This window comes from Pocillopora damicornis, chromosome 1 (genome assembly GCF_964200805.1).
Source record: "Pocillopora damicornis chromosome 1, jaPocDami1.2, whole genome shotgun sequence".
NCBI lineage: Eukaryota > Metazoa > Cnidaria > Anthozoa > Scleractinia > Pocilloporidae > Pocillopora > Pocillopora damicornis.
In genome coordinates this window covers 24,150,064-24,166,830 of record NC_142670.1, presented here as the reverse complement: position 1 = coordinate 24,166,830, position 16,767 = coordinate 24,150,064, and the positions used below count along the sequence as shown (strand labels likewise).

Sequence of the window (16,767 nt, the reverse complement as noted above, 5' to 3'; positions counted from 1 at the left end):
ATGCCATTGCTGCAAACGAATGAGCAGACTCTCACAACTTCAAAACATGCATTTGAATTTGCTTACAATTTGACTTTCGTTGACATTTTAAGCTGGACAGAGGCAATTCTTTGTTGAATAATCGTCGATGGAAGAGAATAATACTTTCCGTAAGAAAAATTAAAAAAAAAAAAAGTCCTCGTTATAGTCAGTGAACTCAAATTTGCTTGCCAAGCAGGTCACTGTTGCTTTTTTCAAAGTGTACGTGGGCTTCTTTTTATTACGCACTTTCTGATAAACAGGTGTCAGATCATGACGGATACTTCAAGTATAAAAAAATGTTTCAAAGTTTGCTTGGAATCTTTTAACTCAATTTTATCATTACCATTAAAGAATGTTGCGGTGGGGACTCTCATTTTAAATTTGCATTACCTCTGCCTTCTGTACCATCTACTCGCTCAAAAATGGTTCTATTTATGGAGGATCTTGCCGTAATTAGAGCTCTAAATCATGACGGTTCTTTTGGACAACATTTCGTTTAGGTTTAGAAAAAAAAAGGTTGCTGAAGAATGACATAGTTAAAGATATAATTAAGTGACCGTACCGTAAATGAAATGAAACATTGTTGCAATTTTTAAAACTTCCATATTTTCCAACGAGTAACTGTCCGTCTAGTAGCACAGTAAAAATCAAATTTCTATCTTCTTCCGTCCTCAATGAGTTATCAGATATATAGATGCAGTGAGGGTCCAACCCTCGGCAGATTTACGACCTCCACTGCAATATCCTACAAGCTGTATAAGGTCCACTATTAGAGGAGTAATTAGCAGCATAATCTCACCTCAAAAGTTAACGATTGCTCGAATACTGAAAAAGAATAAATTATCATTAGTGGAAAATTAAGGGATCATTTCCTGATTCAGTGCATGCATAGGCTTCAAATAGGACCAAATTTTCTGTCATTAGTCCTGCGTTCGCGGTCAATGGGTTATAACAGTTTAAGAGTAAATGTCAGTAAAAATCAAGGAAAATTCAAAAAACGTGGCCACGGTCAAAAAATCGATTGCGCTCATACTTTGTCAGTTTGAAGGCCTAGGTAAGTAACTGAAGGATATGAGGTTAGTTTTTTTGAAATATTCCATATAACGGCAGAAAACCACGAAAAACGGTCACCCTACCGGAAGCTCGGATTTCACCTAGCGGAAACTCGAAATTTTACACTTTTCAGCTTCTCGCTACACAGACGTTTACATAGCTGTAAATCTTTCTTAAGTATAATTGAATTCATTGATTCTTTCTTAGTCAAACCATGGGAATTATTTTTATCTCTGCTTATTTGTGAGCGAACTGAGACCCGATTAAGAAGACACACTTTTCTCATTTACGCGAAGGTGTAAAATAATCCAAACTCAGCGACGAAAAAAGCTGACCGGTAGTTCTTCAAATCCTCTGATATTATAACCAAAGACAGTTCAGTCATTGATTTTTAGGTCTACGGTTTTAAATCTTTAGGATCTAGTAGCACTTTTGCATGAACGCCGATCAAAATTCGATAAAATTCCAATTGAGCGCCTTTGAAATCTATAACTCTACATAACAAAGCACTATTGAATAAATTAACTCCTCGGCCAAAGTTTGTACATAAAACATAAGGGTTTTGCTTTTTTAGCGGTTTGAAGCATTTTAAAAATATATATTAATGTTAAATATTGTCTACACAGGTAAAACAAACTATGAAACACCAAAATTACCACGAGCTGAAATTAAATCTCACAGGCTCGCTCCCTAATCTGCGTCACGCACGAGCGACTTAGCTACAATTAGTACAGTAACAAACAGATATTTACATCCGTTGATTTTTAATAAGTCGTATTTTTAAAATATGTTACTCAACGATGTGCCAGGTTTCCCAGTTAACTTGCTGAAAAAAAAAGAAAACCTTAATAGTAATTCTAGCTCAATAATAATTGATTTTATTTAGTATGAGAAGTTTTGTGCCGTCGAAAACCAATCGGAAGTAACTGTTTCCACGAAAAGCAAATATTGCATCGTTCTCTAAATAAACAAATCTACTTAACCATATAACCAGAGTATGTTGTTGGCGAAGTTAATAGACATACATAACAACGACGTCTTGCTCGTTCTTGAATATTGTCGGTGGGATTTGCGGCGCAGACTAACGCACTTGCTATGTAACTTCCAATGGCTAATTTCTACCCTTACTCAGCTTTCGTCACACTGCTCACGCTGTGTAACAAGGATATAAAACATCGCACGAAGTCCTAAAAAACTCTCCGGACTTGAACCAGAATTGATTTTAGCAAGATTGCGTGTTTTTAAAAGCCAACGAGTTTATTGGAGATGACTACCCGTACCGTCTCATCGTGTCACTTAGGCATAACCTGACACGATGTCGATAGTTTCGACTCCTGATGGCCGAGAGCACTCGGATTTGTACCCAATTCATTAACCAGCTCCCAGTTGGCTTGTTAGCTCAATTGGTAGAGCGCTGCACCGGTATCGCAGAGGTCATGGGTTCAAATCCCGTACGGGCCTGAAATTTTTTTCAGGTCCTACTTACAACTACTAGTTTCAGTAGTGTTCTTAGCTGCGAGGATCTTCTAATTTCATCTTTCCACCGCAGTGCAAATATGCAATTTTCATATATCTAAAATCTTCAAGCACTCGGATTTCTTTTTTTCCGAGTACGCCTGTGTCACTTACTGAATAATACATCATTCTCATTTATTCACCAGGCTTAAAAATATCACATTTATTCCATTGCGCGTATGCCACACATGACATTCCAATCCTAGCAGTATGCAGGATGTTTGTCCCATGAAGCACTCGGATTTTTTTTCCGATTATGCCTGTGTCACTTACTGAGTAATACATCATGTTCAAAAGTATTAATTTTTGCACCATACAGGAAGTTGTTTCGGGTCACTCAGCAAGAGCTGCGAAAAGTAGCCGCACTGGAATAGGAATATATTTTTTCCAATCCATGAAGATATTTGACCTTTCAAAATAGCTCGTCCCTATGGGCTCAGGTAAATAACAACTAAAAAATGTACTACCAAGCAGGAACTGTCTCCAATGAGTTTTGTATCCTCTTCATTCTGTTGTCCAATGCGACTATTAAAAACACTATGAGTTTTACGATTTGCATGTTTTATTGATTGCGCTTGTCAAACAACACTACAGTCTGTCATTGATAGAGAAAATAAAGTTTAATTTTGACAATATTCGATGAAAAATACTAAGAATTTTCCAAAGAGGGCACCGAAGAATAAATAATGTGCACTGTCATTTTTACGACATTTAAAAAGGAGGGAAGGGGGTGGGGGAAAGGATTTAACAACCATACTACTCTCTCTCCCCAACCACCCACAAAGTGCACAGTTTGCACAGTATACTAGTGGAAACGTCACATCAACATTTATATGTTTACGTTTAATAGCACAATTACGGTCGTTGCATCACTCCAATATGGCCATAATAAATAATTCATTGGAGACAGTTTCTGTTTGGTAGAACATCAAGTAGTTGGTTGCTTACCTGAGCCCACAGGGACGAGCTGTTTTGAAAGCTCAAATATCTTCATGGATTGGAATAAATTTATTCCTTTTTCCAGTGCGGGTGCCTTCCTCAGCTCCTTGCAGTGACTAGAAACAACTTCCGGGATGGTGCAAAGATTACCCGTCCTTCGCCAACCTAAACCTAACTTGGCACGATGAACCGGACAGATAGTCATATCCGATAAATTCGCCGGCTTTTGAAAACATCCACATCTCGCCAAAATTAATTCTACCTCCATTTCAATTCCGGAAAATTTCAACGACTTTTTGTGAATTTTGATATCCCTGTTACACCGCGTGAGAGGCGTGACGGAAGTTGAAGAACTTGTGCGTTCGTCTGCGCCGCAAATCCCACCAACAATATTCAAGAACGAGCAAGACATCGCTGTTCTATGAAGTTCCCCGACAGTAAACTCTGGTTTTAGATGCAATGTTTCACAGATAAAGATAATTGGATTTATTTATTTAAAGAACGATGCAATTTTCGTGAGAACAGGTACTTCTGATTGGCTATCGACGGTATAAAGCTTCTCATTCTTAATAAAATCAATTCTTATCGTTTCAGTTTGAATTGCTATTATGATATTTTCTTTTATTTTTACTTCAGCAAGTTAACTGGGGAACCTGGCACATCGTTGAGTAACATATTTTAAAATAAGACTTATTGTAAATTAACAGATGTAAATATCTGTTTGTTACTGTACTAATTGTAGCGAAGTCGCTCGTGCGTGACACAGATTAGGGAGCGAGCCTGTGAGATTTAATTTCAGCTCGTGGTAATTTTGGTGTTTCATGGTTTGTTTTACCTGTGTAGACAATATTTAACATCAATATATATTTTTAAAAGGTTCAAACCGCTAAGAAAGTAAAACCCTCATTATGTACAAACTTTGGCCGAGGAGTTAATTTATTCAATAGTGCATTGTTATGTAGAGTTGTAGATTTCAAAGGCGCTCAATTGGAATTTTATCGAATTTTGATCGGCGTTCATGCAAAAGTGCTACTAGATCCTAAAGATTTAAAACCATAGACCTAAAAATCAATGACTGAACTGTCTTTGGTTATAATATCAGAGGATTTGAAGAACTACCGGTCAGCTTTTTTCGTCGCTGAGTTTGGATTATTTTACACCTTCGCGTAAATGAGAAAAGTGTGTCTTCTTAATCGGGTCTCAGTTCGCTCACAAATAAGCAGAGATAAAAATAATTCCCATGGTTTGACTAAGGAAGAATCAATGTATTCAATTATACTTAAGAAAGATTCACAGCTATGTAAACGTCTGTGTAGCGAGAAGCTGAAAAGTGTAAAATTTCGAGTTTCCGCTAGGTGAAAACCGAGCTTCCGGTAGGGTGACCGTTTTTCGTGGTTTTCTGCCGTTATATGGAATATTTTAAAAAACTAACCTCATATCCTTCAGTTACTTACCTAGGCCTTCAAACTGACAAAGTATGAGCGAAATCGATTTTTTGACCGTGGCCACGATTTCTTTGATTTTTACTGACAATCACTCTTAATTTATCTTGACGATAGTTCGGAGGGCCGCCAAAAATTGTAGTCTCTGTCAGTCATACCAGCAAAGGCTTCGCACAATCTTTTTTTACTACGGGGCTTACTCACATTTGCGTCAGGAAAAATACAGGTATCCTCTGTTGTGTATGGCACAAAGCGGACCATTTTATTCATTGCTATCTAATATAGCTATTTATCATCTGTTGTCTATTTGGCTTAGGAGTCCTGACAAGGGAAGTAAGCCGTGTCTGGCCTGTTCCAGATTTCCCGTCCTTTTTCCTGCGGGATTTGGGCAGTTTTTTTTCTGGCCACCCTGACTTGCTTACTAGTTTTTAGGACATTCTGTTTTTCAGCCAAGATAACCGTTATCTTCCACTTGTTGTGAACAAATTAGATTGAAGGAGATTATAAGAGCCCACAATCAGATGTTCTCCTAATTTATTTTGTCTTGTTTTTTATTACATATTCTTCGAATTAAGTGCAGAATGTAATAAAATGACTGAAAAACACAAAGTAATGGAGAATGTTCTTAACTAAATCTAATCCCATCGCTCCTTTTCCTTTCTTCCCTTTCACTGTACAATTTTTTTTTTTTACTTAATCAATTAAAAAGTAATTCCCTTAGCAATATCAATATATTAACAAATATTTACCGAAGTGGAGGTGGGAGTGGGAATATAGTTTCTAATACACCCACCTTTTCCCATCATGCATAAGGTCAAACGCCTCGTTGATCTTGTCCAATGGTAGCGTATGGGTTATAAACTCATCCACCTTTAACTTGCGAGCCATATATTCATCCACAAGTTTTGGAACACTGTCACAGCTCTTCCAGCCTGCATGTCAAAACAGAATCAAAATGTAATAACCTAGTTCCTTTCAATAATTTCCTGTTATATTACCATCAAATACCAACTGGATAGTTAATAATAGACAAAGCTTTCACAGAAGGGTTTACACTGGACAGCATGTGTCAGACAGAATTTTTAAATAATTGAAAAGACTCGAGGTGCAGTGGAGAAGCGGGGGGAAGAAAAAATTGAAATAGATATATAGCGCTTTGTATGTGAAAATAATAAACCTAGAGCTCGGGGAGTTATCACAAGAAAGGACTGAAAATTAACTGAGAAATGAGTTGAAACAGGGAAGCGGTCCAAAGCCGCTGTTTGAGATCAGTTTAATTTCACTTTCCCAACATGAACATGTCAGCTACTTCCCGATACATTCTTTAAGTCCGGCACCCTGGACTCTTTTAAGGTGTAGATAAACTCATGTATTACATCATGCTTCGTTTTAGGTTGCAGAAAATTAAGCTAAGCGGCAATAACACATCGCGAATGGCACTTTGATATGTTTGGGTTTGTTTAAATGAGAAAAAAAGTTAAAGAATGCTAACATTTATAAGGAGCCCAAACGAGGAACAGATAATAAACAAAAATGAAGTTTGATTTCAACACATATCATCTCATCAATTGAATATGAAGTAAAATGAAAGTAATGTGTTCAGGAAGAAAGACACGTTTCTACCATTTACTGAATGAGAATCTGAATCAAGTGACAAGTGAGCTGCGAATTTATACATCTAATTGCTTCTGTCGTGAAACAAACTGACTTTTCTGGGCAGCGAATATAGATGACAATTCCTGCACTCTGTTAAAATAGATACCAGAAAAAATTCAAAGTATGATGACTTATGGCCTCCAAACTGACATTACAGTTTTGTTCTACAATGGCTATACAGTCAAGAATAAAATCTCTTCAGGGTTGGGATGACGGCCCATGACGACTCAGATCCTTTCCTTATCCCTCATTTGTGACTAAAATGAGGCATTGCTTAACTCAAACAAGAGAAAGGAGGGAATAAATTATTGCACAGCGCACCTCCAAATGCAGTTCCTTTCCATGTTCTTCCTGTCACAAGTTGAAAAGGTCTAGTAGAAATCTCTTTTCCCGCAGCGGCAACTCCAACAATAACGGATGTTCCCCATCCCTTGTGGCATGATTCCAGAGCAGCACGCTTGGTTTAAAACAATAGCTGACTAAGTCTTACAGATACAGGTACCAGTAACTTTATTAAAACAATGACAATTATAATGAATATGAGGCGGTGACCTTATTTGTTACTCTCAAAATACTTATGACTGCAAAGATGATTTTGACATTGGTAATAATTCACCTTCAATAGTTAATTCATTATCTCATTTCTTTCATTGCAAATTTTAGTATAGCATTCACTATTTTAAACTTGTATCTGAATACATTAACATCTTGAATTTTTGAGGGTGTCAACAATTTTTTTCATGAATCCAAGCATTTTCTAGCTTTCTAACATGTCCATTTTCTCAAATTTTCTAACCATTTTTTTTCGAATAATAATAATCTACAGTGAAAATGGTTTCACTAGATAAAATGGTCCAACTGGTGCAAAAAGTCTACCAAGAGAAAAAGGTCCAACTGTTTAAAATGGTTCAACTCAATAAAATGATCTTAACAGATTAAGTCCTTCAGCCACCTTGAATTGTCTTAATCGATAAAATGGTCTTAGCACTGAAACTGTTTAAAATATAAACACAAAATGGTCCTTCTGGTAGAAATGATCTAATGGGGAAATGGTCCAAATGGTTGAGATGATCCAACCAGTTAGAGTGGTCCAACTGGTTAAAATGGTCCAATCACATGAAGTGGTCCAACTGGTAGTAAATGGTCAAACTGTTGAAAATGGTGTTATTGGTTTAAATAACTTTATAAGATAAAAAGGTCTAGCTGCCTTAAATTCCCTTACAAGGAAAACGGTCTTACTAGTCAAAATGGGCTAACTACATAGAATGATCCAACTGGTTAAAGTGGTCCAAAAGGTAAAAACGGTAAAGCTAGAAAAATGGTCCAACTGGTTGAATGGTGTAACTGGTAAAATTGCTCCAACTGGTTAAAATCGTTCAATTGGTGATAATGGTCCAACCAGTTAAAATGATCTACCCAGATGAAATGGTTCAACAGCTTAAAATTGTTCAATTGGTTAAAATTAGGTAACTAGATTAGATGATCCAACTGCTTAAATTGGTCTAACTAGATAAATATGATCCAACTGGTTCAAATGATACATGGGCTAAAAATGTAAAACTACAAAAAATGGTCCGACAACTTGAAATGATCTAACTATGTTAAAATGGCCAACTGATTTAAATGGTCTAACTAGATAAAATGGTCCAAAAGCTGAAGGTTACTTCCCACCATCAGAGGCCTTTAAAAGTACCTTTTTTTAAATTTGACTAAACTGAATTCAAACATTCAACCTAACGTTTCCATAAAAAAATATCTGAAATCTTTAAAAGTACCCGAGATATTGAGAAAAACGTATTTCAAATAAAAGTTAAGCTCCACGCTGGCGTCAAGATTTCGAACAAAGAAGTCGCCGTTAAACCAAAACTTGCCAAACTAAAGTTAAAAATGAGGTTTCCTTTTCTTCATGCATGAACCAGTCTTGATACAAGAACATTAAAAATCGCCTCGAATTGTGATTTAGAAAGCTGTCTGTCGGTTCGTTGTCTTGCTCCACAGAACATTTTCCAGTTTTTCTATTTTTGCCGCGGGTTGTGCGTTTGCCTTTGGCAACTTTGCTCATTACTGTGTCGTCCTCCTCAATGCTTCACTAAGCGATCAAGATCTTGATCCATCGTCATTGACGTCCGGAGGTCCCGATGTTCCATTGGTTTTCGGTTTCAGGTTTCAACCTCCTGGTGTGGGGCGATTTGTTTGCGAACCTTTATGAGATTAAGTCTCTTATTTGATTCTGGGAGGAACACAACCACTTTGAGTGAATTTATAGGGTAAACAAATTTAACCGATTTTCGTCAAGTTTCGACAAAACATTCCAGGAATAATGACAAACGAAAGAATGTCGGGAAATCTTGATATTTGAAATATTTGTTCCGTGGTGTCCATTTACACAATACGCCGCGCATATTTTTAGCTACTCAAACTTGATGCCGCTATACAGACAACCAATCAGATTATCAAAAAAGCCGGGCACACATTCGTTGATTGATGCCTTGTGAATAAGACTGTGCAGCCATTTTGCTCGTGTTGCGGCATCCGATACCCCATAAATTCAATAGCAGAACTTTCGGTCGTTTCACGCCTTACCGGCTCCTAACACTTCCCCAAAATAAAAGTCGCTTAACTGATATTTTCATCGTAATCTGTTGTTATTGAGCCTTTTTCTGATGTATAATTTGCTAGCGAAATTAGCGCGTGCAGGAATTTTTTTCCTGAAGGACACCACGGTGGTGGGAAGTAACCCTAAAATGGTCTAACTACATAATGAAAAGTACATTGAAAATGATGAAATTCGAACGAAAATAAAGCGCAGGAGAACTATACAAAATGTTTGCTTGGTAACCACAAAGTTATTTTACAGAGGAAAGTCTGGATTGAGTCACATAGTTTCACTCTAAACAACAAACATCATAGAAAGGTTTTTTCCCCCATCAGAATATTCCTGTTTGTGAACCATACCAATTCAAAACAAAACGAAATTTAGCTCCTGATAAATCTGTTTCGTGTACTTGGAAATCACTTTTGCAAAATACTCGAAAACAACTTTCAATGGCCGGAACAACAGCAAAATGGCTAGCTTTTTTAGAGAGTTATTTTCCTCGGAGGACGACGATTTTTTTCATCAAAGGAAAATATATTGTTTTCCTACCTAACAAAATTAAGGAGATAAGAATCTCTTTTTAATTTCTCCAAATTAGTTTACTTTCTTGGTAAAGGTAAGTTATGGTTATTGGGTTTGTTTTACAGCTAAGGTCACAATGATAAATTCTCTGAAAACGTTCTCCCACAAGAAATGTAAAAACTCACGTATAAGCCACACTCATAAATAAGCTGCACCCCTTAATATCAAGCACAATTTTGAAAAAATGAGTAAAGGGGAATAAAAACCAAAGATTCACATCCCAGGAGCGAAATGGCTTGTGTGACAAAAGGAAAGGTCACATCAAATGAAATGTTTAAAACTCAAAACATTGTAGATAGGCTGCCAAATATGTGTAAAATAGAGCCAAAACAGGTAAACCAAATCCCTTCAAAACATGCTAAAGCAATTGTCAAAAATGTATGACATATAGCCATAAAGCAGCCTAAAAGAAATGGGAAAATCAACTTGAAGAGAAGAATTTTAATCACTCATGTGGGACGACATATTTCCTTACTGATATTTGGAACTAGTGCCGTCACCGATTAAAAGACTTTGAAGCCCGTTTTTTTCCAGTTGAATACTCCTATGTACGTTTCCTCTTTATTTGTGAAGTCTAGGTGTATTGTGATCAAAAATGGACATTTTGCCAAAAAGACGCCGCTATTACACAGAATTAGCACGAGAGAGTCAAATTCACCGCAGAAAAACAAGTCGTAATTTGCACACTCGATTGACTTGCTTTGTGCCCGCTTTGAGCTAAATCGTTTTTCCATCTGATATATATATATTTTTAATTTCTCTAATTAAAAGGGATAATTTAGTATGCTCATTCAACGGCAAAAGACCATCGTATCTGTTAACCTTGTCCATTGATTAAAAAACAATATCGTGATCTCAAAATGCAAGCACGCTTATTCGCCTGATTGTGTGACTTTAAATGCGCAGTACAGAATGCGCCGTTCAATACTGGAGGAATTACCCCAACATGGTCTTACTAGAAAAAAATGGTCCAACCACAAAAAAGGATCTGCCCAGATAAAATGGTCCAACTGACAAAAATGGTCAATCTGGTTAAAATAGTCCAATTGGTTGAAATGGTGAGACCAGTCAAAATTATCGAACCGAAGCCAGACAAAATGGTCCAACCAGTTAAAATAGTCTAACTAGAAAAATGGTCCAGCTCGTCAAAATGACACAACTTGTTGAAATGGTCAACTACAAAAATGGTCCAACTACCGTATTTAACCACAGATAGGCCGCACCCATGTATACGTTACATCCAAAACTTTTAATTAATATTGGTGGGAAAAAATATTAGTGAATTGCGATCAGAAGTTGCATAGCTGTCGTTATAAAAACCCATTAAGAAAGAAAACTTGCAAAATTTATAAAAGCTGGATTAGAATAAAATGACCAAGAAGCCGCAGTTGTCTTCACTTAGGCTTCCCTCCATGATCTTAAAACTTATTTTTAGAGTTTATTCTGAATATCGCTAACCAAAAAATAATTCGAATTTATGCTACTCCACCACTATTGTGAATACTTTCAATTGTTTATGATCTGATGTAAAGCACGAGCTGTTGGAACAGTTAAAGTACACTGGCTGATTGATTTAATTCAATTATCTTACGTCAACATTAGCGTCTGGATCAATCGGTACCACGTATTAACTTATTTTAACTCTTAAACGGACCAGAATCTTGTGCTTTTCAAAATTCATGGAATTGACTGCTGTATATCGTGAATGTCACTCGGTAAAAGGAAACCTGCAGTCACAAATAAAAAATTCCTAGGTATTTCATTTCGGAGCAGGAGACTGAGAGGTTTATTTTCAATAGCCAGCAGGAGAAAATTGTAAAGAAAATCTTCACGTCACAACGCAAATACAACAATTTGAAAAACAGAACTTTGAGCTATTATGGATATCAATGAGGTGTCAAAACGCAAAATAATTTAACTTTTTTAAGATGCTCCATTTACTTATAATGCTCTAGCTCAATAAAATAGTCCAACTTCTCTAATTATTTAACTAAACACAATGGTCCCACTGGTTAAAATGGTCAAAATGGACTATTTGCTACTATTTAATTATTGCTTGAATGTCCATCAGTCAATATATTCTTGAATCATCTTTCTCTTGTGGAACAAGGTACTCATTAATGTGGGATGCGGCGGGGGCGAATACAAATCTTCTGCAACACTACTTTCTGGCATGATAACATTTTTGTTCAATGCTATAAAATTTGTGCTCTATCAATAGCCACATGCAGTATTTTTTCCTAATTTTCTTCAAGAGATGATGGCTTTAAAGGGTTCGTGCTGGTGTCGCCAGAGCAGGAGGATCATACAAGCCAACATAAGGAGGTTTAATTTCACAGTTTTCAAATACTTTCTTAAAGATCTGTCAGCGGTGTATTCTCGAAATACTAGACCATAATCAAACCATAACCAACTCAGTATGTAGTCTCAGTTTTCACGGCAAACGTACCCTAGAGACAAAACTTCCTTCGCCCTCATCTTGTAAATGTGTAAGCACAGACTTTTCTAAGAGGGTAATCATGTAATTACAAGGAAATAAAGGCAGTCCGAAAACGCGAAGTTAGCCTCCCGTACCGCCTCAGGGTGATCCAACTAGAAAGCTGATCCAACTGGTTAAAGTGATCCAGCCACTTAAAATGGTCTAACGATAACTTGTTAAAATGGTCTAACTAGATAAAATGGTCTTATTATAACAGGTTAAAATGGTCTAATTAGATAAAACGGTCCAACTGCCTAAAATAGTCTTACTAGATAAAATGGTCCAACTGCTTAAAATTGTCTTACTAGATAAAATGGTGCAACTGGTTTAAATGCCCCAATTTCTTAAAATGGTCCAACTATATAAAGTAGCTGAGCTGTTTAAAATGAACCAGCTGGTTAAAATGGTCTAACTCATTAAATTGGTCCACGGGTTAAAATAATCTGACCAGCTAAAAAGGTTCAACTAAGTAAGCCACAGCAAACACACTTACTACACCGAAAACAGAAACAAATCCATAAGTGCTTGCCAGGAGATCTATCAAAATTGCACCATTTGGATCAATTCCATCAACTACACAAACTTTGCAACCTCACACACTAACTATACCAAAGAGCACCATCAACTGCTGCAACAACACCAAATATACAAAACACACATACACCAGCAATGGCTCCAGTGCACAAATTACAGCACACCTGACACAACCTGTCAACAAATCCATAGAATAGTGAAATAGTAGTTACAAATAAGTTGTGGATTCTCAGCAAAAAGAAAATTCATACCATAGTTCCAACATTCCCAACACATTCAAAGGTGTAGTCCAGGCCTCCATCTGTCATCTCTATCAAAACCTAAAGACCAGGATTGTCAACATCAATGTCAGGTGCTCTATTATTTAAATTTGTACAAATCATTTTTTTAATATTTACCTCTATAATAGTAACTACAATGGTGTGAGGATCCTTCAGTAATTGGATACCAAACACCAGAATGGATGGTCATTTACATTATGGTAATTAACATTGGTTGTAGGATTGAGTGAAGGCCTATTTGGTCTGTAATCCAACAAGGAATGAACAAAATCAATGGTGAGCCTAATAACAATATTTAAAATATAGTTTAAAACAACAGAGATCACAAAGACGCTCTTGGGAGTAAATCAAACAAACTCTATGGTCTGTCTCCCCTAAGCCTGGCACTAAACCTCTTTTTTTTTCTTTGCACATTTCACCATTGACAATGGTAAGACCTGTATAGTAAATATTGCCAGGACAACTCTAGTCTAATATTTCAGTTACACAATGAGAGAGGAAAGGTTTATAATTGTAACTCACTAAAGTGAATTTTAAAATTTCCTCCGTGAAACCTTTCGAACAAACAAGAGACTGATTATGTTCCCAGAAGCACAGACCAGGTTGGAATTTTTACCTTTTAATAAGCATTTTGAACCAATTTTTCAAACAATGCTAAAGCGATATTATCTAGAGGTTAGAATTGTTATTGAACGATAATTTTAATAATTTTCAATAATTGAAAATTAAATTGACTACTTGGGTGATTTATAACCATAGAGTGACTACTTGTACCTGTTGAATAGGCTTGTTGTGATCCTTGGGATTGACAAACTCGGTACAGCCAAACTCTTTGGCTGAAAGAAATAATAAATCATAAGATAAAGTTAATTAAAATTTGCTCAATTTTTAAGGACTGTGAAGATCAGTATGAGAAGGTATTGTTATAGAAAACTAAATCCATTGTCTACTACATGTACATTCCATTTAAAATTACAGAGACTAAAATTGAAAGTTTGGTTCAACATATTTTCAAAGTAGATGTTCAAATTCATTAGAATCTTTTCTGAGCGATAGGTACAGAGTAGTTGAAGTAGGGAGATACTTCTAAAGCTTTACACATGTGTGCTTGATTATCACTACCACTGTATTTTTTGAAATACCTATTTTAGAGCATGCACAAGCAACCCTTTAGAACTTCTAGAGCAAGTGTATAAAAGGTATGCATATTTTAAAACAGTCAACAAACCTATTAGTGTTGAAATATCTTCCAAAGAACATATAGAAATTGGGATTCACTGGTCAGCCCACTGTTTGCCATTCTTGTAATTTCATCACAATGAGCTTTGTGACATGAAACCTCTGTTTTGATCTGACCTCTTTATGAAGGATCCATCCTTTGACTGTACACCCTTCTCTGGGTGTACAGTTACAAAATGTTGTATCACAGCTCATTGTAGAAATCCTTTGAATACTTGAATGCTCTTGTCATTTGCATTATTTAAAACTATGGCTGTGATATGAATTATTTTAACCTCCTCAAAGTCCAGTTTTTCTTGGAAGCCAATAAAATGCAATGTTACTAGGGATTTGATGCACATTAATCATCAAAGGCCAATCTGCTTGAATTGAAAACTTTTCTCCTTCTATTTGAACCAGGAAATATAATACATATCTTACCAAGCTCATTTTCTCAGTTCATGCTGTAAGTTATGGAACCTAGTTTTATCCACTTGATTTATAGCCCACGCACCTTGGGCATAAATCCAAGTGGAAAAAACTTGGCCTGTAACTTACAGCACTACTTCCCTCAAACATGGTTAGTAAGAGATATGAATTATGGAAAGTCTTGAGCTGAATGGGGTAAACTCCTCAAAAAAATGTACCTGTAGTAAATTTTTTGGGATTTAAATCAATTCCAATTATCCTTGAAGCTCCTGCTGCTTTACAGCCCATTACCACAGCCAGACCAACAGCTCCCAGTCCCCAAATAGCTGTAGTAGATCCAGGCTCCACCTAATAAAGGGAATAGACTGAATGAGTCTTAAAAGCCACTGACCCTAAATATCGAGAGTTCAACAACAGTGGCAAAATTCCATAATTCATTTTATTACTCTTTAAGGACCCTTCTGAAGAATTCCTTCACTGTTAAACAATGAAAAATGAATAGCTTTTTTGAACCTTTTTATGCCACAGGATGGTGCCATTCTGCTTTGAAAAATTTATTGTGATCAATTACCCAAGTTTTATTGCATGCTAACAAATAGTTCTTTAATAGTTTTGAAAATATAAATGTCTTGTCATGTTGTTATGTTAAAGTATGCACAGTGATTCTTTGTTTAATGTGCTTGGTGTTTTTTTTTTGGCAAAGGTAAAATAAAGGTTAACTCTGAAGGCCTTTAACAAGGTCTGGTATATATATTTAGAAATCATAATATATATCTTCATGCTTTATCCTTGTGGTTTAATTACTCAAATTTTCTACCTAAGCCCACTGAAAAAGTGAACTGGGACTCCAAGTGTCTCACATTGAGATGCCCTATTACAGTTAAATGTTACTCTGTGAATTATACAGTCTGCCTTGTGGTGTTTGATTTTTTTTCCTTTCAAAACTTGGTTCGCTTTTTTTACTGACTTACATTTTAATAGATTATATTTAAAATGGATAATTTTGGAGATACTGATCCCCTATTGAAACACAATGAAGGCGATGATGATGATAATGAAGATGAAGGAAATACAACAACACCTTTTCAACCAGATTATAATTCAACTCCAGCACCATCAGGTGAAGAAATTCCAATGATGAAAATGAACAAGGGAGAAGAGAATGGGTAAAAAACCACTGAAACATCCTTCATTGAAGGTACTACTACTGAATTGAGAGTCATCACTTCAAATGAGAATGCAAAGGACTCCCTTAAAAAAATTTATCTTGGGGCAAAGGCTTTGGAACTTGAGATTTCTTAAGGTAAAAGAGGAAGGTTGCAGGCAAAGATGTTTGGTCAGGGCAAGACAATTCCATTGTCGAGTGAAGAAAGGGGTACAAAAAAGTAAAGGTTGAATCCATCACTCCCAAAGAAATAAACACCTCACTTGGCCCAGAGTGGGAGGTTTTGATTGCTCTCAAGGATAATGAATTGAGGAGTTGCTGAAGTCTATTCTGGAGGATTAGGGGATTGCAGATGATGAGAATGAAGACCAAGATATGAGAGAAAGAGCAAGAGAAAGGATAAGAGAAAATCAAGAGCGGATTGATGCTCTTCAGAATGAGAGGGAAGAACTTGATTATCACTTCTATAGAGAGTGAGAAACATCTTCAAGAAATACACTTTCACAGTTTCTGCTGTTGTCTTGGCAATTGGAACAACAATTAGAATGATTGTGAGTGCATTGACAAGAGGCCTGAAGTTTGTTGTCAGAGGAGTTGGAAATGGTTTTAAGAATCTTGTTAGTAAGATTGCAGGAATTCTCCTAGGTCTCATCGCTTCAATAGTTGGCTTTGTACTAAGAGCTGCTGGGTTAGTGATCAGCTTTCTTGGTCAAAATGCATGACTTATGATAAAGAGAATCGTCATATTCATGGTTGGGTGCTTTCAGAAGAACAAGCCATGAATCAAGAAGGCTTAGACCAGTCCAGCTGAAAACAAATCTGAGTTGAAGCCTTGTTCATTGGATTTGAAGGGTGAG

The 16,767-nt window shown here is 36.4% G+C and overlaps 1 protein-coding gene across 1 annotated transcript in view; it reads right to left on the bottom strand.

Annotated features, from left to right (window-relative positions):
• Positions 1-16,767, bottom strand: part of LOC113675058 (alcohol dehydrogenase class-3) — a 28,855-nt gene that overhangs the window by 728 nt on the left and 11,360 nt on the right. Inside the window, exons 6-11 of the mRNA XM_027191592.2 lie at positions 14,964-15,093; positions 13,873-13,934; positions 13,069-13,137; positions 6,948-7,083; positions 5,764-5,902; positions 821-846 (exon numbers count right to left, since the gene is read on the bottom strand). Of these exons, the coding sequence (XP_027047393.2) occupies positions 822-846; positions 5,764-5,902; positions 6,948-7,083; positions 13,069-13,137; positions 13,873-13,934; positions 14,964-15,093 (561 nt within the window). The 3' untranslated portion in view covers position 821. The remainder of the gene's footprint in view (positions 1-820; positions 847-5,763; positions 5,903-6,947; positions 7,084-13,068; positions 13,138-13,872; positions 13,935-14,963; positions 15,094-16,767) is intronic.